At 36.9% G+C, this 21,411-nt stretch overlaps 1 protein-coding gene across 3 annotated transcripts in view; it reads right to left on the bottom strand.

Moving 5' to 3' along the window:
- The window catches only part of FGF14 (fibroblast growth factor 14), a 569,134-nt gene that overhangs the window by 121,903 nt on the left and 425,820 nt on the right, over positions 1–21,411 (bottom strand). For 2 of the 3 annotated variants that reach the window (XM_081082495.1, XM_081082493.1), the window contains exon 2: positions 5,144–5,254. The exons of the other annotated variant lie outside the window; for it this stretch is intronic. In XM_081082495.1, coding sequence (XP_080938621.1) covers positions 5,144–5,254 — 111 coding nt within the window. The remainder of the gene's footprint in view (positions 1–5,143; positions 5,255–21,411) is intronic. 3 annotated transcript variants of the gene reach the window in all.

The following is a 21,411-nucleotide window of genomic DNA, read 5'->3' as shown; positions in this document are numbered from 1 at the left end:
GAATACTCAGGGGCATATATGATTAGGTAGATCATTAACTTTCATGATACAAACTAACATTGGGCTGTTCAAACTGATGAGATTTATATTTGCTTATTTCTATTATTTAATATTAAACATGAATGTGGAGTTGATGAATACTATGTAGCTCTTAGTATTCTTTGTTTGTAGAAGACCATTGGCCATTTTCACTCTTGTCTAGAACATCTGAACTGTTCCACCTTCATCATAATTTGAAAGGATGGGCTCCAGGATAATTCCTGATTTATGTGCAAAACTTTTTTGGGGAAAACATAGTTGTATGCCTGACCAGACAAACTAGTCTAACCTAATATATTTAAATACTCTAAGCTTCATATCCCTAATGGTATTTGTAGGTTCCATATATTTGGTATAGACCAGCTGGTATAATTCACGAACTCACCAAAATAAAAGGGTGTGGGGAAAATAAAAATGATAAAGGATAGTCTAAAATGACCATACTAAAATTAACACACTGGGTTTTTCTTTCAGGATTTTGTTTTGGACCTGAATTATAAATACAAGTTATCATGTATGAAATGATAATAAGAAGTGAACCCAATAATCACTGTCATGTGGAAGACCATCCAGAACTGACCATGTTGGATACATGGGGCTAATTAAAGCCACAGGTCTCCACATTAATTGAGACATCATTGTATTTTTTAATTCTTTTTGTATTATACATAATTATAAAGCAGTGTCACAAAGTTTAGGGGAGTGAAAATAATGAAGAAGTCCATGCTATTTTGTTTACTCTGTGGAATACTCTATGTCTCCGCAAAGTAGTGATTTTCAAAGCTGGCTGTATTTTCCTAGTAAAACTAGGCAGCCATGTCCAATCCCAAATAAAATCGAATCTCAGGAAGTGGGTATAGGGCATAATCCATTTATTTTGAAAGCTCCCCAAAGGCCCCTAAGATATAGCCAAGATGAGAAGCACCATCCTAAGGCTTGTGGGGTGGTGGTAACTGTGAGCTACCAACAATTTTTACATATCAAGGTATTATGTTGAGAATTTCTAAGGTGAGAGGGTTGGTTTGTGTGAGGTTTTAACATTGCTGTAGTTACTAGCATATTGATATTTCTGTAGTCCTACTCTGCTTGCAGTATCTAGTAGGTCTGGTAACTGGAACAGTGGAGTTTGGCAGCATAAAAAACAACTGCATGGCAGCCCCAAAAGCAAAATGAAGAGAAGAAAACCACTCCCTAACCAAATCCATAGTTCATGGTACTACTACCTACCATAGTTCATAGTTCAAGGAGGTAGAAGGGAAGAGCTAAGATTTTTAAGGAAGTGCCCCCTGAAAAGTAGTATGGTCATGAAGCAACCCAAGTGTTCACTTCATCTTGTGAAAGATCCTTCAAGGGCATAAAGAAGTCAGTGATAAACAGTCAAGTTGCTGCAGCATCCTCTCTATTATCAACTTTTTTTTTTTTTTTTGCGCCACTTTTTCCTCCCAGAGGTTCCTGGATCTCAGGCTGGAAACCCTGGGACGACATTAGTATCAGCTTCACCTAACTGCTGGCCTTTTCCCTCTTCTTAATTTATCTAAAAACTATGACAAATGCAGCTTAGCAGGGTGGTTCTGACTTTGTCTAGTTGTAAATAATTTCGCATTTAAAAGTGGGATATGCGTTGAACTCAAATCACAAAGATTTGAAGGTTTAAGCCTCAGGCTTGTCCTGTTAGTAAATTTGGGTGGCATCAGGGCCATTCTTCGGCTATTTCTCCTTATTTTCCCTAATTATGGATGACTAATCCTTGCTTTGTGTTCAGAGAATTATCATAAAACTGAAACATGTTGGTGAAAAATTATATCACACCCTTCCTCCAACCAAAAGGACAATGCTTTCATCAGGAACTGCCTCTAATACTCACTCTCAGTTAAAGAATACCTTTCTGGACTAACAATTTTCTTAAGATTCATAAGACTACTGCAATGAACCCGAGAAAAGAAAATATCTTAAAATTCATCATTAACAAAACTGTATACTTTAGTTCAAAAGGTGACAGTACACAAAAGTAGAGTTAATTAGCAATTCCTATTGCTTTTGTAAAGCTGCTATAATTCCGCCAAGTTTTATTAAATTTTATAGTTATACAATTTTTATAGCCTTTTGAGGAGAGGACCTGTGTCTCACCCTGCTTTATACTGTTCTGCTACGGCTCTGCAAGTGTTGAAATGGTAACAAAACTAGCCAAATTAGCTTACAGTGCATAAAAATGCAATGTAACTTGTAAGAAAAGAAGCTGCAGACCAGATCTTAGAATAAGAATTTCACTCCCTTGCCCTAACCGGTTTGGCTCAGTGGATAGAGCGTCGGCCTGCGGACTCAAGGGTACCAGGTTTGATTCCGGTCAAGGGCCTGTACCTTGGTTGCAGGCACATCCCCAGTAGGGGGTGTGCAGGAGGCAGCTGGTCGATGTTTCTCTCTCATCAATGTTTCTAACTCTCTTTCCTTCTCCCTTCCTCTCTGTAAAAAATCAATTATTTATATATGTATATATAATTTATTATATATATATTATATATATAAATATATATATATCTATATATATCTATATATAAAGAATTTCACTCCCTTGAGAGTGGGCAATGTGATTTAGTTCTGGTTTGCTTCTACACAGGGGCTCCTGTCCCTGCTTCATGCCCAAAACTGTTCATCTGCAGCATTTAAGGGGATAAGAGGTGATCTCAAGAGTTACCAAGAGATTCTGTTCCTTCTAATGCAGTTACACAATAGGAGGAAAGAAGCCCCATACATTTAGAGAAGAGCAAGTCACGTATCTTTGAGTATGTGAGCTTTCCAGTTTAGTGTGTGATGTTATTCAGATAACCAGACATAATTATGCATGGATGTATACAATGTCTACATCTGCACTTTACAATTTAGAAAATATTGTGCTACTTCTTCAATTCTGAAGGATTATGTTTTTAAATGAAGTCTACTTGACCATTCTGAATCTGATATTGATTCTCATCACTAAAAGGAACCAATTCAATTGGCATTATAAAAACCAAAGAAGAAGGTAGGAAAAAATAATAAAACATTCATTTGAAGGAAATTATTTTTCTAAGAATTCCAATTATTCAGCATCTTCTACAGCTATATTTTATTTCCTTTTTTAAAAAAAACTTTTGTCGTAATAGATGACAACAGCCTCTATTCTGATAAATCAGAGAGTCAGCTCTTGTAGTGATCAGAGTTAGGAAAACTAGTTCCTTTGCTCTACTAGACTCTGGTCAAAGGAAATTAGAGAACATTGAAGTCATCAGAACTTATTAATATCAAAAGTTCATGACCCCCATAACTGTGAGACGTAAGAAAAGGGGAACACCTTTTTTGAAAAAATTGCCAAGGAGTTAAAATATTTTTTTTAAAAAAAGAGCAGATGTATGTGTGAACTTGAACCAGGAGAAATTGACATCTTTTACAGGACAAAGATGGTCAAGTACCGATAATTTTAAAACATTCAACCTAATTATAAAAATGCCAAGTAAACAATGACACTGGTCTTTTAATAAAAATGCCTCATCTTTCTTCTGTCTGAATTAATTTACCTTCTCTTTGCTTAAATCAAAAAAGGAAATAAAAAAATAAACCAATGAGCAAATATAATAGGGAAAAGTTAAAAAATATAAAATGATGATATAATAGATACATAAAGGGAAAACTATTAGAAATTGAAAAAGAGTAAAGTGTAGATAAGTCAAAAAGAATTTTAAAGTTAAAAGAAAAATGAAGCAATATCCAAGTTTAAAAAATAAACACAGTGGCTTTAAAAATATTGATATTTCACATAGTAATATCAATTGCAAAAATATTCTATTTCATATGATTAGGTGCTATCAGAATCAGTGTTAGTGAAACTTTGATTACTAGAATTTAAAATTTTTTTAAAAAATGCCCATAATTGGCTTACATGCATTCAAATACTTCCTTCTTGGCATTGGAATGAAGTTTGATAAAGAATAAATGAGCCTTGGCCAGAAATCTCAGTGGTTACAGTGTTGGCCCCTGCACTGCAGGGTCCAGATCAAGGGCATGTACCTGGATTGCAGGTCCAATCCCTGGCCCAGGTCTGAGCGCATGTGGGAGGCAACTAATCGATGTCTGTCTCACATTGATGTTTTCCCCCCACCCCCGCCACCTCCCTCCCTCTCTCCCACTATCTCTAAAAAAAAAAAAAAAATCAATGGGAAAAATATCCTTGGGTGAGCACTAATAGTAACTAAAAAAAGGATAAATGATAAATGGATGAAAAGATTCAGATCCATTCCTAACCCACTGGTAATATATGGTTAAATATTTTTAATAAAATAGGGTTTTGCTTTTCACTAATTTTCCTGAGCAATATAAAGTGTGTCTATTTTAGAACTGATGTGCTAAATTAAAAGGAATGAGATGCCCAGGTAAATAGAAAATGGGAAAGGAAAACACACAAAAAATGAATAAGGAGAGACACTAGAATACAAATACAAAAAAAAATTATATATAAAAAATAGTAAAATGAAGACAGACATTAATATGATAGGAAGAGTATGGCTTTTTACTAAAAAAAAATCTTATCACCGACCCAATTCTATATAGTAGTCAAACATCATATACAATGTATTTAGAGGCACACAGCCTTCAAGTCCTTTCTATAAAGAGATCCTTTCTTGTTGAATGCAAATGTTTAAAAATTAAATGTTTATTATTTAAACCAATTTGTATCCCTTGAGTTTCCAGACTTATCATTAACAAGCTACCGTCCTGATATAAGTAACACTTCCAAAGTAAACATGTAACCAACTTCTATTTGAAAGCTCTAGGGTACTTATTTGACTTTTATGACAATGAGGTTAAAAGTAATAATACTATGTGAGTGAAGACAATTGTTTGAAAAATACTTAAAATATGAACAGGGTTATCTTAAAGTAGCAGGTTTCTTTCGTTGCTCTATTCATATTTTCATCCATGCGGTCCAAGTAAAATTGTAAATGTTATTCTAGCTGTAACATTGTAAAAATGAGCCAACATAACCAAATAATTGCAAATGTATTATTTAAGCAGTCAGCAGCGTGCCTCCTACCAACTGTGTTGACGTAACCGGCGGCCTGAAGTTGTCACTTACTAGAGTTAGTGCTGTCATCCTTGGTGCCGTCGAGAGCGCCATCGGGGTGCATTTGCAAGTAGTAGCCTTGCCTGCAATATAGCCTGGTCACTATGCCCTTGAGCTGGGGATCTGAAAGGCAAACACAGTTGTCATGAGCCTCACACTGTATCACAAGAGAATTTCGTTTTGTTTGTTTTTTTTCTTTATTTTTAAGAAACAAGAGGGCATTTTAGAGAAGTAGCATCTTATATTTTGTGAGTCCCAGATTTCTCTGTATTTGTGAAACCTGGAGTATGCGAAGCACAGAAGGTAAAGAGAACATTGTTGTAAGCTGCCTTTGTCAGCGGCAGAAAATGGGTCATTTTATAAAACGAATATGCGTGCATTTAAATTATTAGTTAAGATGATTAAACTCCTTAATCTTTGCGTTTAGCTGTTACACGAGTCCTAAAATAATTAATCTAATAGTTTAAGCTAATATCATTCCGGATGTCAGCACAAGAGTTTTATAAAGTTCTGACTCAGACAAACCACGTTAAAGCCCTATGAGTGGATTTTAAAACTTAATTTAACAAGTAATCCCCAAGCGTGAAAAACCTGCATTTTAAAAAAGAAATCATACTGGCCCTGGCCAGGTAGTTTAGTTGGTTAGAGCATCTTAACCAGACGTCGAGGTTGCCTATTCAATCCCTGGTCAAGACACACAAGCGTCAACCAGAGGATACAAACATTAGAAGAGCAACAAATCAGTCTCTCTCTCTCTCTCTCTCTCTCTCTCTCTCTCTCTCTCTCTCTCTCTCTCCCTCTTTCTCTCCCTTCCTGTCTTTCTCTCAAATCAACAAATAATTAAAAAATTAAAACAACAACAAAAATATACAAACACTTTAATGCACATTATTAGAAAAAGCCCCAATATGGGGAATGTTGCCTTGATGTCTAAAGGGTCACTCTAACTTGCATGGAGGGATCTTTGGTTCTTATGCATGATCCAGAGGAAAAATGAGAAAACTGGCTTCTGAACTCAGGGTGAGACCAAACAACAAGCCTATGCTGTGAGGTCAGCTCTGGCCACAATCTAGATAAACCAGACAAATTTCATAGATAACCCTACTCATTTATAGAACTAAGGAGGAGAGTAAAATTATCAAATATGGATTATGGTTCTTGGCCAAAGGTCTTGAGGTAGAGGACAATGGAAGTTTATTAAAATAAAAATGGAACTCATATAGGAACACACTTCTCATGTAATGATTCAATGAAAACAGGACCACTCTAGTGATCAGTGCTTCACAAAGAGCCAGTTGTATCTTTGAAAATAAATATTGGCCGGTGGCTTTTCAAAAGCCATGCCCATATCAGAACTAGATTTGATGTGGTCTATCACATTCCTCACCATCTCCACAATTGCTGAAGGGGACATGCACATCTGATCATGCTATCAAAACAAGAGGATGTCACAGAACAATGAAGCCTAGCACCTTGTAATCAATAGAAAAATTGTGGTCACCATTCCAACTCAAGTTTCCTCCCACTGGAGTGGTGAACACACAGATGATATAAAACAGTGCACCTGAAACCTATGTAATTTTATTAACCAATGTCATCCCACTAAATTCAATAAAAATAAAAAAATATTCCTTGCTATAGTATAGTTGTTTTTTTAAAAAAGAAAAAAATGTGGATTTGTAAAAAGGTGAACACAGTACACATACATGCAAAAACAAAAACAGAAAAAGATGTTCAAAAGTAGAATATTCTTAGCCTTTCGTTTAGTCCTCAAGAAATTAAAAATGCCAGTATCTGTTTAAATGTCCATCTGATATAACTAATAACTTGAAAAATGACTCCATGGTACACAGATTTTCTTCAAAGGTAGCATAACGTTATAGAAAACCTGAAACATAATGTATGAACGCCACAGCACCACATCAGTGTGATTAAACGGATTAGAATATAAATGTTTTCAGAAGGCTAGGATTTTAAAAAGAAACATCTAAGTGATTATTAGATCGTGCTATGTAGGTGCCTTCTTCTGTAGTATATCACTTTAAAAATCACATCACTCTAAGATATGCATTAGTGGGGGGAAAAAATTACTCTTGCACCTTAGTCTGCCCATCACTAAGTAGGACTTGGCTGGGCAATCAGCCCTCCAAGTATTGAGGGCTTCTTTTCTTAGGTTTGCTGCAGCAGATTTCTGCTCATCACTGACAACAGCAGCATAGAAAAGAAGAGAACAAAATTAAAAAGGCAGCGGAGGGGAGGCAAATTCTTAGTTGCTGTGAAAACAAAGAGTTTTAGAGATTGGCATTTTTTTCTCTAAAATGTTTATGTTCTGAATCACTTATTTTAAATAATCACATATTTTAGCTCCTAAATCTTCTGAACTTGAATTAACTAGGTCAGCCAAGGCAGTGCGAAGGCACAAACGCCCTCACACTTGCACGAAGAGAGCCCTATTTTTATGATTTTTCTATTATCAGAAAATAAAAGAGATAACAAGTATTGATGGGAATGTAGAGAAAAGGGAACCTTCATGCACTGCTGGTGGAAATGTAAATCGGTGCAGCTACTGGGGAAAAAAGGTTCCCCCCAAAATTAAAAACTGAACTACCATATGATCTAGCAATTCCATTTCAGCGTACACATCTGAAGGAAATGAAATCAGGATCTCAAAGAGATATCTGCATTCCCATATCAGGGATTGCATCATCATTCACAGTATGCAAGATATGGAAACAACTTGTGACCATCAACCAGTAAGTAAATAAAGAACATGGGAATATTACAATGAAATATTATTGCGCTTTAAAAAGAAGGAAATCATGCCATTTGTGACAACATGGATGAACCCGGAGGACATCGTGCTTAGAGAGCCCTGCTTGACCTCACTTTATTTCTGATAAGGAAGTGTGAGTAAAACATGGAATTGTGGTGTTGAGTTCTCATTTAACTCCAAGGAAACAAAATCAAATTGAGTTCTATTTATCTAGTTTCACATTATCTGATATTTTCTTTTTAGAAACCATAACAACATTGTGTTCTTCTCAGGTGCCAGGCACTGTTCCAAGTACATCACAGGACTAACTCATTGCTTCCTCACCACAAGTTATTTAATAGGAAGCCCTTTCTGACAAAGAGGAAGTGGAGACACGGGGCTAGTAAGTAACTTGATTAAGAGCTCATAACTAACGAGTGCAAAGCTGGGTTTTAACATGTTCCTGCCCACTTCCCTCCTACCCTATGTGGATTCTATAAAATGAAGAATCAGCTATAACCGGTTTGGCTCAGTGGATAGAGCGTCAGCCTGTGGACTGAAGGGTTCCAGGTTCGATTCCGGTCAAGGGCATGTACCTTGGTTGCTGGCACATCCCCAGTGGGAGGTGTGCAGGAGGCAGCTGATTGATGTTTCTCTCTCATCGATGTTTCTGACTCTCTATCTCTCTCCCTTCCTCTCTGTAAAAAATCAAAATATATTTTTTTAAAAAAAGGAATCAAATTGAACCATCTTAAAAACCGAAAATAAAACGGAAACCAATCTGGTTTGTTTTCTGAACCAAGGAGTTTAAAGATCAACCACATTTGTATCTAAATGCAAATCTGCAGCCAAATCTATGATATAAAGCAATGACATGAAGTTAGAAAGAATCAAAGTTCTTGAACATCTATTCTACAATCCAACCCACTTTGCCACTGGCTGCATTTCCAATAAATCTCTCTACCCATGCAATTTAATACTGTAAGTTTAAACCTCCTCCAGTAACACCTTCACCAACTCCATCCACAAGGTATTTCTACCCCTGACATGACTACTTATATTAACAGTATCTGCCCCCTAAAGATCAACTCCATGCTTGACTTTAAAAATATATATTTTTATTGATTTCAGAGAGGAAGGGAGAGGGAGAGAGAGAGAGAGAGAAGCATCAATGATGAGAGAGAATCACTGATTGGCTGCCTCCTGCATGCCTGACCGTCTGGTTCATAGGTCGAGGCTCAACCACCAAGCCATGCAGGCTGGGCAATGCTTGCTTTTTGATTTTTTTTTTTCCAATGAGTTGCCTAATATCTACAGATACTGTCTTCCCGAGCTCCTTCATTCTTTCTCCATTTTCGCAGCTAGCAGCAGCTAAGCCCCTCAGGGCCTCTCCTAGGTGGTCTTTCTGTTTGTACTGTGCCTGTTCTAATCCATCAGATCCTGAAACACATAGCAACTTTTTGCTGGCGGCTCTATTACTCAAACACCCTGCAGCCATGGGGCCTGTCTCATCTGCCTGGCCTTGTTTTCCACTGCTCCCACGCAGTGCCCTGTTTGTAGCCCAACCTGGGTCACTGTGGACTGCCTGCAAACATTCATCCTGTTCCTTCAACCTTACCTGTCGCAAACACGCCCACCAGCATGAAGCTGCCCCTGGAACATCTGTGCGCATACACCCACGTGCACACACGCATCCTTGCATAGTTAACTCCTTCTCCTCCTTGCCAAGATCAGCTCCATAGCACTTCCTCTGGGGCCCTTTCCTAACACCTCAGACAAAGCCAGATTCCTCCTTGAATGCTTTTATGGCAGCATATTTCATGGGTGTAACTTATTTTTTAAGCATCAAAATTATTTTTCTTTTATATGAGCAAAAGTTTTGGTTTTTTTGGTATGACATAGAAAAACATTCAAGTTATTTGAAAAATGCTGGGCAAACACTGGATGTTCAGTATGATACACATTTTTAAACAAATATATTGTGCAACCCAAGTTTCCTACTCCTCTTATCTCTTTTATTTGATTTTATTTTTTATTTAAATTAAAAAATTTCCATCACTATTTATCCCCTCTATGCCTTCCTCTATCTCCCCCAACCCCCTCCCAATCCTCCAATCACACACTGCTTCCATGAGTTCTCTCTCTCTCTCTCTCTCTCTCTCTCTCTCTCTCTCTCTCTGCTTAATCTCGCCCCACAACAACCTCCCCACCCCACCAGAGATGTCTGCCTGCTCTCTATGAGTCTGTCTGTATTTTACTTAGTAGTGCTGATATGTCTCCTTGGGCAAGGAAAACAAAAGAAAAAATAAATAAATGGGACTACATCCATCTAAAGAGATTTTACACAGCAAAGGAAACCACCAAAAAAATTAAAAAAGAGAGCCCACTGAATGGGAGAACATATTGGCCAATAATACAGCTTGATAAGGGGTTAATGTCCAAAATTTATAAAGAACTTCTAAAAATCAACACAAACCACCACCCCCCCCCCAACAATTCAATTAAAAAATGGACAAAATATCTGAATAGAAACTTCTCCAAAGAGGACAAACAGATGGGCAATAAACATATGAAAAGATGCTCAATGTCACTAATCATCATAGAAATGTAAATTAAGACCACAGTGAGATATCTCAGCTGTCAGAATGACTATCATCAATAAATCAACAAACAACAAGTGTTGGGGAGGATGCGGAGAAAAGGGAACCCTTGTGCACTGAGAATGCAGACTGGTGCGGCCATTGTGGAAAGCAGTGTGGAGTTACCTCAAAATATAAAAAATGGTACTGACTTATGACCCAGTAATTCCACTTCTGGAAATTTATTTGAAGAAACCCGAAACACTAATTCAAAGAATATATTCACCCCTATGTTCACTGTAGCATTATTTACAATAGCCAAGATTTGTCCATCAGTAGATGAGTGGATAAAAAATCTGTGGTATTACATAATGGGATTCTATTTAGCCATAAAAGCAAGAAAATTTCACCCTTTGTGACAGCATGAATGGACCTGGAGAACGTTATGCTAAATGAAAGAAGCCAGTCACAGAAAGACAAGTACCATATGATTTCACTTATACGTGAAATCTAATGAACAAAATTATTTCACGTTGAAATTTTTTTAATACATGACAAGATATAGAAAACAATGAAACCAACATCCATATACCCACCACTGAGATTAAACAGATGCTAATATTTTGTGTTAGAATTCATGGTTTTAATTCCACATTTATTTTTGCAATTATATGATGCATGTCTGTCTCCAAATTGGACTGCAAGTTTCAAGAAGAAAATTGAAATGTATGTTATTGCTCACCGTTACATCTTCAGGGTCTAGATAAATAAGAGCGATGCAATATATATTTTCTACATGAATTCTGATGAGGTAATTTGTAATTTCATATATTGCTGGTACAAGTAAAAATTAGAACAACATAAAAAGCAAGATGGTGATCACAAAAAAAGCCTTAAAAATGTTCACGATTTGTCGTGGCCTGGTAGCTCAGTTAGTTAGAGCAACATCATGATATGCCAAGGTTGCGGGTTCTATATCTGGTCAGGGCACATATAAGAAACAACCAATGAATGCATAAATAAGTGGAGTAGCAAATTAATGTTTCTCTCTTCCTTTCTCAGACACTCTAAAATCAATTAATCAATAAAAAATGTTCACAATTGTACTTCCCAGACTTATTTTAAATTAAATTTTCAGTGTTAAAAAGTTTTGTGTGATAATATACATATATATAACATGAACATGATTATTTTAAAATTACTATCCATAAATAAAAATACATGGGAGAGAAAACATGAAAATGTTCAATATAACGGTATTTTGATAGTTACTGAAACATTTACTTTTCAACAGCTTACTATTTGCAAAATTTCTTTTTTTAAAAATATATTTTTTATTGATTAAGATATTACATGTGTGTCCTTATCCCCACGTTACCCCCAACCCCCCCACCGCTCATGCCCTCGCCCCCTCCCCCCCGTTGTCCGTGTCCATTGGTTAGACCTATATGCTTGCATATAAGTCCTTTGGTTGATCTTTCCCCCTTACCTCCACCCTCCCCTACCTTCCCTCCAAGGCCCTACAGTCCAATCAATCCCTCTCCGTCTCTGTATCAGTCCTTGTTCATCAGTTTATGTTGTCCATTATATTCCACAAATGAGTGAGATCATGTGGTATTTATCCTTCTCTGACTGGCTTATTTCACTTAGCATAATGCTCTCTAGTTCCATCCATGCTGTGGCAAATGGTAAGAGTTCCCTTTCCTTCTTCCTCTTCTTAAAGAATACCTTTCAGCATTTCATATAATGCTGGCTTGGTGGTGGTGAACTCCTTTAGCTTTTGCTTATCTGTGAAGCTCATTATCTGACCTTCAATTCTGAATGATAGCTTTGCTGGATAAAGTAATCTTGGTTGTAGGTTCTTGCTATTCATCACTTTGAATATTTCTTGCCACTCTCTTCTGGCCTGCATGGTTTCTGTTGAGAAATCAGCTGACAGTCGGATGGGTACTCCCTTGTAGGTAACTGACTTTCTCTTGCTGCTTTTAAGATTCTCTCTTTGTCTTTTGCTCTTGGCATTTTAATTATGATGTGTTTTGGTGTGGTCCTCTTTGGATTCCTTTTGTTTGGGGTTCTCTGCGCTTCCTGGACTTGTAAGTCTATTTCTTTCACCAGGTAGGGGAAGTTTTCTGTCATTATTTCTTCAAATAGGTTTTCAATATCTTGCCCTCTCTCTTCTTCTGGCACCCCTATAATTCTGATGTTGGTACGCTTGAAGGTGTCCCAGAGGCTCCTTACACTATCTTCATATTTTTGGATTTTTTTGATTTTTGCTTTTTCAGTTGGGTATTTTTTGTTTCTTCGTATTTCAAATCTTTGACTTGATTCTTGGGATCCTCTTGTCTGCTGTTGGATCTCTGTATATTATTCTTTATTTCAGTACGTGTATGCTTAATTTCTAGTTGGTCCTTTTTCATATCCTCCAGGGTCTCACTAAATTTATCGGCGGTTTCCAGAAAATTCTTGAAAAACCTTATAACTGTGGTTTTGAACTCTATATCCAGTAGTTTGTTTTTCTCCATTTCTGTCATTTGTGACCTGTTTCTTTGTCTCTGCATTTTTTATGCTTCCCTGTGTTGGTAGGGAGGTTTTTTGTGCTAGGTGTCCTGTAGGGCCCAGTGGCTCAGCATCCCCAGTTACCTGAGGTGGACACTCTTGGTGCACCCCCTTGTGGGCTTTGTGCACAGTCTTGTTGTAGTTATGCCTTGATTGTTGTTGGTCTCACTGGGAGGAATTGACCTCCAGGCCAATGGGCTGTGAGAATCAGCTGTGTCTGCAGTGGGAGAACTTCTGTGCTGAAGACACCCTTCTGGGGCAAGACTTGCTTCAGTGGGGCTTTGGTGCTCACTGAGTGTGCCCCCTGAGTGTGTCCCTTATGGATCTGAGGAGTTGTAACCTGGATGGTCCCACTCTGACCACTGGGTACACTGGCTCTTGGATCTAAGGAGGTGCTAATTTAGCCTCTTCCTGAGGTTACCCAGCAGGAGCTACGAAGAGATCTGCAGATTCCCCTTCCTTTTGGGGGGGTTTGGAGGTGCCCAGATGAGGCCCAGCTGTGAAGCAATGCAAGCTGCTGTGGGGCCTTGGGCCTTCTCTTGGAATTTCTGGGTCTGTCTGGCCCAGCTGCAATTTGTTAGGTAATTTTCAGGTTGCAAAGGGCCAGGGCATTCATATGCAAAAGGCTCTGCCACAGCCCTGGGTGGGGCGGGGTCTCAGGGAATCAAAGGGTGGAGCAAGCAGCTATAGTTGATCTTCAGCCCTGCCCTAAGGGGCCGCGCATCTCAGTGTCCCGGTAATTGCTACAAGCACCTCTGAGGGAAAGCCACCCTCAAGTTCCGAGTTCTGCCTGCTGCCAGACAGTCCAGTTTCTCCCCATATGAGCCCTGGGTCCCCAGAGACTTCCCGGAACCGGAGTTCAGAGCAGTCGGGAGCTTGTGATTCCCTCCCGATTCAAAAAGACAGCCACATCCTCAGGTACCAGCCCCTTTCCGTGCGCTCGAGCCTCCGAGCCTCCGTACCTCTGCACTTTACTTCCGCAGCTCCTCTGAGTCTCAGTGTGCTTTTCTCTTTTCTTCTAGTTGTAGAATTTCCACTCAGTCAGCCTTCCTGTAGTTCTGGATAATGTCTGTTTTCTTTTCGTTATATTTTTGAAGTTGTGGGAGGCAGCAATTTCCGGTGCTTACCTATGCCGCCATCTTGGTTTCTCCCACAAAATTTCTTATAATAATGGCTTGATACATTTATAACGAAAATACAGAAATTTTAATAAAAATGTATCAATGCCTCCTGACTGGTGTAGCTCCACAGTTGAGTGTTGACCTGTGAACCAAGAGGTCGCCAGTTCAATTCCCAGTCGGGCATATGCCCGGGTTGCAGGCTTGATCCCCAGTGTGGGACGTGAAAGAGGCAGCCAATCAGTGATGTTTCTCTCTCATCATTGATGTTTCTATCTCTCTCTCCCTCTCCCTTCCTTTCTCTCTAAAAATCAATAAAAATATATTTTGCAAAATTTATTAATGCCTTTTGCCAAGAAATGAGTAAAATTATAATTTCATACATACTTGAAAATAATATTGCACACATATATGCAAATAACCTAAATGTAAACACAGTGTAGATTAACTTGTTGCCCTCAATTTTTAAAAATTAAATTTATTAGTTTCTTTTTGTGCATAGTCACAATCCATGAAACCTTCACTATGATACTTTATTATTTATAAAACTGACCCTTATGCAATGTGACTGTTTATACTTGAAGGGCATTCTTTCAAATAATTAAAATAAAAGGAAAAGAAAACTTTCTCCCAAGGTAAAAAGTATGCAACCAAATAAACATAGCAAAAAATAAACAAAAACAGAAAAACTATTTTACTGAGAAAACAACTACATCAGTTATGTGCCGTCAGGCAAAGCAAACATACTACAAAACTTCTAAATCTACTGTGTATAGAAGGATATAGCACTTCATTTTTGCACTTAACTTCCATCTAATATGTGCTGGACAGCTCACTTCCATGTATTATTTCCTGACTCTAGAATAGTTGAAAAAAGGGACTAAGAAAATCTCACACAAATGTCAGCGGACAGGAACTAGACTGGGCAGTTGCAATAATAGCACATGTCTCCAAAACAACAGCAACCCCTTGCATTGTGTGAAGACCCAGGACTAGAACTTCCTGTACATTTAGTATCTCCAAAAATAAAACATGTTAGCTTTGCTAACCATTTACATGAGTTGACATCGAAGTTTTCAGGGTCACATGTCACACTGGGTTCTTGGAGTGCCTGAGGCAGTTTGGGTCACGCCCTAATCCTGAGGGGCTGACATAGTGACCCTGGCTCTCAGTCCTGTTGCTAATGAGTGTTTGCAATATGCTGAAGTTTATGTGTTCCTGACTAAGTAAACGTATAACTTATATTATTTAGCTTAACTAAAGTTATTATAATTTAGGGAAAACATATAAAAACAGAGGTAGTATGGATTAAAGGTGATGCTGGGGGGAAAAGCAAAAGCTAACACCAACAATATAGCTAATATAATATCTTTGTATATATCTGCTGCATGGATTATATGGTTAAGAACAAATACACACAATTCTTTGATTATTAACAAATGGAATTTATAAAATTACATTATCAGTAAGTCAACGGGTAGATAAGCTCCAGGTATGATGAGGTAAGAATCATTTTGTTTGAATGTGCTCCTTAGCCAGGCATGGGTCCCCCTGGCACCATCCCCCTAAATTTTATAGGCTAAGTATCAGGGAAGAGTGGCTCCCAGAAGGAAAATCAAAGTACTATTAAAATAACCAAGTAAAATAGGAGTGGAATTGTGGCAGTTACACCAACGGCAAGATAATATGGGAGCCCAGACTCTACCTTTCAGCAAATGGCAGCAAACTTCCCTAGTTAGTAGCACTATGGAGAACTGTGGATTTAGCCCTGCGTAAACTAGACAACAGAAATAAGGAAAGTGAAATGACATATTTGAGCACTGTAGTGCCAAGCATAGTGTTAGTAGCAATATTTGTTCACCTCCCCATAACTACTGCTGGCCTTTCAATCTTCTTTGAAAGTTATCACATGAGACTATATTGGCATTCAGCCTGAACTACTGGATTGGTATTTAGAGTTCCTTAATTGTGTTCAGGAAAAATCAATAACCATATGGGTTTTCGAAAATGAATGTTTTGGGTGAAAAAGGTGATAGATTAAGAGGAGAGAGAGAGAGAGAGAGAGAGAGAGAGAGAGAGAGAGAGAGAGAGAGAGAGAGAGAGAGAAGCAAGTACACAAGGTAAATAACAAAGCAATGATTATCTAGTCATGTCTAACAGGAACTCAATCAAGAGAGTATGAAATGTTAAGAAGACAATCTGAAATACATCTACTATCCTAAAAATGGAACATCACCCTCAATGAATATTATGTCTCGATATATTACAAAACAGTAAAAATATTACATGTGTGAACAAACTTTTATTGAGGTACATGCTCACTTTTTATTTAAATAATGGGATAAGAAGTTTTGGTGACATTCTTCTAATAAATGTTAAATATAAGACCTGCCAGGAAAGGATTTTGTATTCAATATACTGATATATTCCAAACTTCTATATCTGAAGTTCCACAACCATATTTGAGTTAGCCATGTAAAACTACAAAATATTTTTCAATTCATTAAATTGTTAGAGTTCTTTATTCTTTTCCAAAAAAAACTTATGCATTCAACATATCCACTCTGCTTAAGAAAATAAGAAAGCTTAGGTTGTCTTAATTTAATTTTCTCCTCTTCTTTTTCTACTTGCTGTCCCTCAAGTATTTTGAGGATACTTCTTGTGTGACACTCCATTCTATGCCCTCTGATATTAGTTAAAATAGAAATAATGAAAGCTAATGTCCATGTACACCAAGGAAAAAAAAAAGATGTTTTATAATATGTTAGCCTCATCACTCAGAACTGAAAGAAATACAAATCAGTCCAACTGCCATCAGATATAGGGGGGGAAATACCCAACATTTTAATTAAAACAATCACTCTCTCAGAAGTGGTTGTATGTAAATCAATCACTGTCACAAACTGTTTCCATCCAACATGCAAAACTGACAAAGGAGAAATCAGGATAACCCCTAGACTGATGTATACATTTCAATAATAATTTAAATTAAAAGATGTATGACATACAAACATTTTTATATACCAAATATATAAATATGTACACTGTTTTTTTCCATATAAATTTTGGTACTCATTGGTTATCAGTGTAGGTTCTTGAGTATCACTTCTCTGTTACCCATGGAAAATCAATGTTTTTTACAGGGTAGAAAACAACTTTTGAAATATACATTTTGTGGTAGATCTAATTAGATTTGGCACTCCTAAGCAGCAGAAAATAGTATTGTGAGCAATTTACTCAGAGCCATAAATTATCATATAATTCAATCATAAAAATAAGCCAGGCCCAGGAACTCTTCCAGAGGGCTGAGGGGAAAGGGTGGGTGGGAGTACTAAGAATAATGATAAATAAAACTGAAGGTATGTGGAAATTTGCTATTATTTTTAACTCCTCAGGATGGCATCTGGTTTCTTCTAGGGACTGACCCCATGCTACCTTGAGAGCTTCATATGGCTAGGAAAGTTGGTTGAGCCATTTCAAAACCTAACCACCTTCATTCAATGCATTGTCATGCCTGTTAAATTTTAATTGCCACCTTTGTCAACCAGAATCCTAAGCCTGTAGGCCCTAAGGGTAAATCTTGCATTAAACAAAACAAAACAAAAACAGATTTGCCCTCAAATAGCTTGCTGTCTATTTTGAAAAGATTTGGGAGAACCCAATAAACCTGTGACATGGCTTTCTGCCAATTAATCATGTGCTAAATTATTGGGTTTACACATCTCCCTTCCTTTCAAATACATTGTAAGACCATTGGCAGTCTGCAGCATATATTATTCAAGATAGCCTATCACTATGCTTTGCACACAGCAGATGCTCAAGAAATACTTATTGAACTAAATTCATTTGCTTCGAGTTTTTAAAAGAGTCTATACATAAGCCATGAAAGGCAATCAGGGCAAAATGCATTTATTATCTTATTTAAGAATTGAAGAAGCTGAGCATGCTTAAAATAAAGACAAATGTGGGTTTTGAAATGGAAACACCAATACTTTTAAACATGTTTTCTATTTGGCCAAAACTAATCCCTGTATATAGAGTATATGAAGAAAACAAAAGTGAGTAAAGCCTCTTCTTGGGGAAAATGTTTGAGAAGATCACTAAGGAAGGCAGGCAGTCAGCTTCCTGCGTAATATCTGACAGAAGTTCCCAGGAGCAGGCAGACCTCAGAACAGCATGTTGGGGTTCCTGGCGCAGGGTTTCACTCTCGCTAGTTTTATGGATACACATTCAGGATATACAAGCTCCAGAAGTAAGCAAATCTTTGGAGTTCAGTTAGAAAAGCACCTCTTTTGAATAATATTTTCCAGCAAGTTTCTCTAATTACAACCTTCCACACTAAAGACACTTCAGAGCTACCAGAGTCCCAACATAATCCAGAAATGGACAATAAAATGGCCAAAAAAGGTTGGATCTATTGTTCTACCTTATTGATTCATCACTTACAAAGGTGAATAATTACATCATAAACCATTGTGTGCTTTCTTGCACTAATTTATTCCATCTAAAGTTCAAATATTTAAAAAATAAATTATAAATGTTAATTGTATAATTGCAAAGGTAATATACAAAATTCTTGTGAATATTTAAATAAGAAAAATATGCGTCCTTTAGTGACAATACTTGAGATCCAAGTCAATTCATTATAATTATTACATCTAGAGAATGCTTCCCTGATAATACACTGTGCCAGGGATTCCCAATCTATGAATGACTTTATTTGCTGCTTGCCAGAACACATAAGTGCATGTGCAGAGAGGCGGTATGCTCTGTCTCATTCAGTGTGCTGATGTGTCATTCTGCATAGCATCTGCTGCACGTGGAAGTATGAGCACATTATTCATGTGCAGATTCCTCATTAACATGTCAATGACACAAAATATTAAAAAGAAACAATAGTATCTTGAAGACATTTTATATCTTCTTTGTTATGTTAGCCTAAATATTAGCAAGGACTATGCTGCCTGCTGACAAAGAGTAAATATTTCTTAGATTGCTAAGCAAATAGCTAAGCATTTTACTTAAATTTTCAAATGCTATTGCTATAGAAAGAGTGGAATATGAGATACTGTAGAGTAATTGTTATCTGCATGTTATTATTTTTTTAACTCTATATATACATCCTGGTGTGTTCCTAATGCTGTTTTTATTGCAAATAAATACATATAACTAGATATTAAATACCACAATAGCCCATGCTTATTCAGCAAGTCTCTAAATGTTTAGTAACAATCTTATTTCTATTGCTTATTATAGGATTCTTTTTTTATTCCTAAGGAAACCACTATGTCAATAACTATTGCAGACCTCTTTTGGAATAACTAATTCTGAAAAGAAACTGTACCATCTCGAAACACAAATTGTGACACTTTGCCATAATAAAGAAACACACACACACACACACACACACACACACACGAGCAACAAATAGCAAAGATGAAGAAAAAGTTTTTACTTTACCATGTAAGTGACCAAAATTACATTCTTTAATTTTAATAGATAATCCTACATATAAATGATGGAATACTACTCAGCCATAAGAAAATATGAAGTACTGGCATTTGGGACAACATGATGCACCTTGAGTATATCATGCTAAGCGAAATAAGTCAGACAGAAAAAGTTAAAAGCCATATGATTTCACTCATATATGGGATATAAAACTTAAAGCAACAAATGAACAGACAATGAAACAAATAAAAACTCATAGACACAGACAACAATATGGCAGCTACCAGAGGGAAGGGAGGCTTGGGAGGGGTAGTAGAGAGTAAAGGGGGTCAGACAATGGTATGACAAAAGATGATTTGACTTTAGGTGGTAGGCACACAATGCAATATACAGATAATATATCATAAAAATGTACACTTGAAACCTATATAATCATATTGGCCAATGTCATTCCAATAAACTTAATTTAGAAAAATAAAAATAAAGAATACACAATCCTTTCATTTCTTACTGCTCAACACAAAAGTCATTTTATACTAATCATAATACAAAATATAACTCCATATTATAAATATTAATCATGTTTCTCACTATGTTCTTCATAACCTGTGAGGCTAATCAAATGTAACTGAATGGCTTGAGGAATATTATTACCATTTGCTAATATTTTATAGTCACATACTATCATCATGAACAAATGTCAATGCTGGAAGTATAACTGAAAAGAATGTGAATGTTAACAAGAATCTTGCCCCATAATCTGAGAGCTTAATAATTATGCAAACTTTCTTTAAAAGCCTAAGTGACTTCTACTTCTGACAGATAGAGTAACAGAGACCAGAGGGCCCTCTCACATAAAACAGTTTGACAAATTGAGTTTTTCAGGACATCTGACATTAGGAAATAAAGGACAGCCGTCTCTGAGAAATGAGAAACAAATAAGGTAAGTCCTACTATTACTTGAGTTCCAAGCCTTGACAGAGATTCCAGGATATGGTAAAGGGAAGGAACGCCAATGGGTTCTTTAAATTGAGAGTCCCAGGAGATCAAGGTAGACAGAGTACAGAGCACTGGAGAAGACAGAGCTGTAGAGATAGAGAACTTCCAGGATGTGCAGAAGAGTCCCTCAAGTACCATATTCAGCTGTGTACTGATCAGCAATTTTATGTGAAGAAACCACTCCAGGCTGGGGAAAACCACCTGAGAGGATCAGAGTTTAGAGGTGACCTGAAATAGCACCTTTTCCCACTAGTAAGACTGAATAAATTCATGGGATACAGAGTATAAATAAGGGTCTTGCATCAGTAGTGGGGAAAATTAGTCTTAGTCTAATCACTGATTTAGTCTCACCTAACAAATTCTGAAGGAAGAACTAAAAAGAGTACATATACTGCTTCCAAGCAACTTAATTTAATCCCAGAATAAGCTCAATAATATTTATAGGAATATAGAAATATCAAGCATCCAACAAAGTAAAGTTCAAAATATTCTGAATCCAATATATGATGGTACACATGAAAAAAAGCAGGAAAATGTGACCTGTAACAAGGGGAAGAATTAATAAGTCAAAAGTGACATAGAACTGACCCAGATATTAGAATATTAGACAAGGACATACACACAATCATAATAACTGTATCCCATGCATTCAAGCAGTTAAGTACAGACATAGAAAATGTAAAGAAGGACCCAAATCAACTTCTTTAGATGAAAACCACAATTTGTTAAATTGGAAAGACACACAGGATGAGATTGATTGCTGATTAGAAATTGAAAAATGCAAGTGGTAAACTTGAAGACAGTAATAAAAATGATCCCAAATGA

Source organism: Myotis nattereri (genome assembly GCF_964212035.1).
Source record: "Myotis nattereri genome assembly, chromosome: 2".
NCBI classification, from domain to species: Eukaryota; Metazoa; Chordata; class Mammalia; order Chiroptera; family Vespertilionidae; genus Myotis; species Myotis nattereri.
Note: the sequence above shows the minus strand (reverse complement) of the source record. Positions and strands in the feature narration are given on the sequence as shown.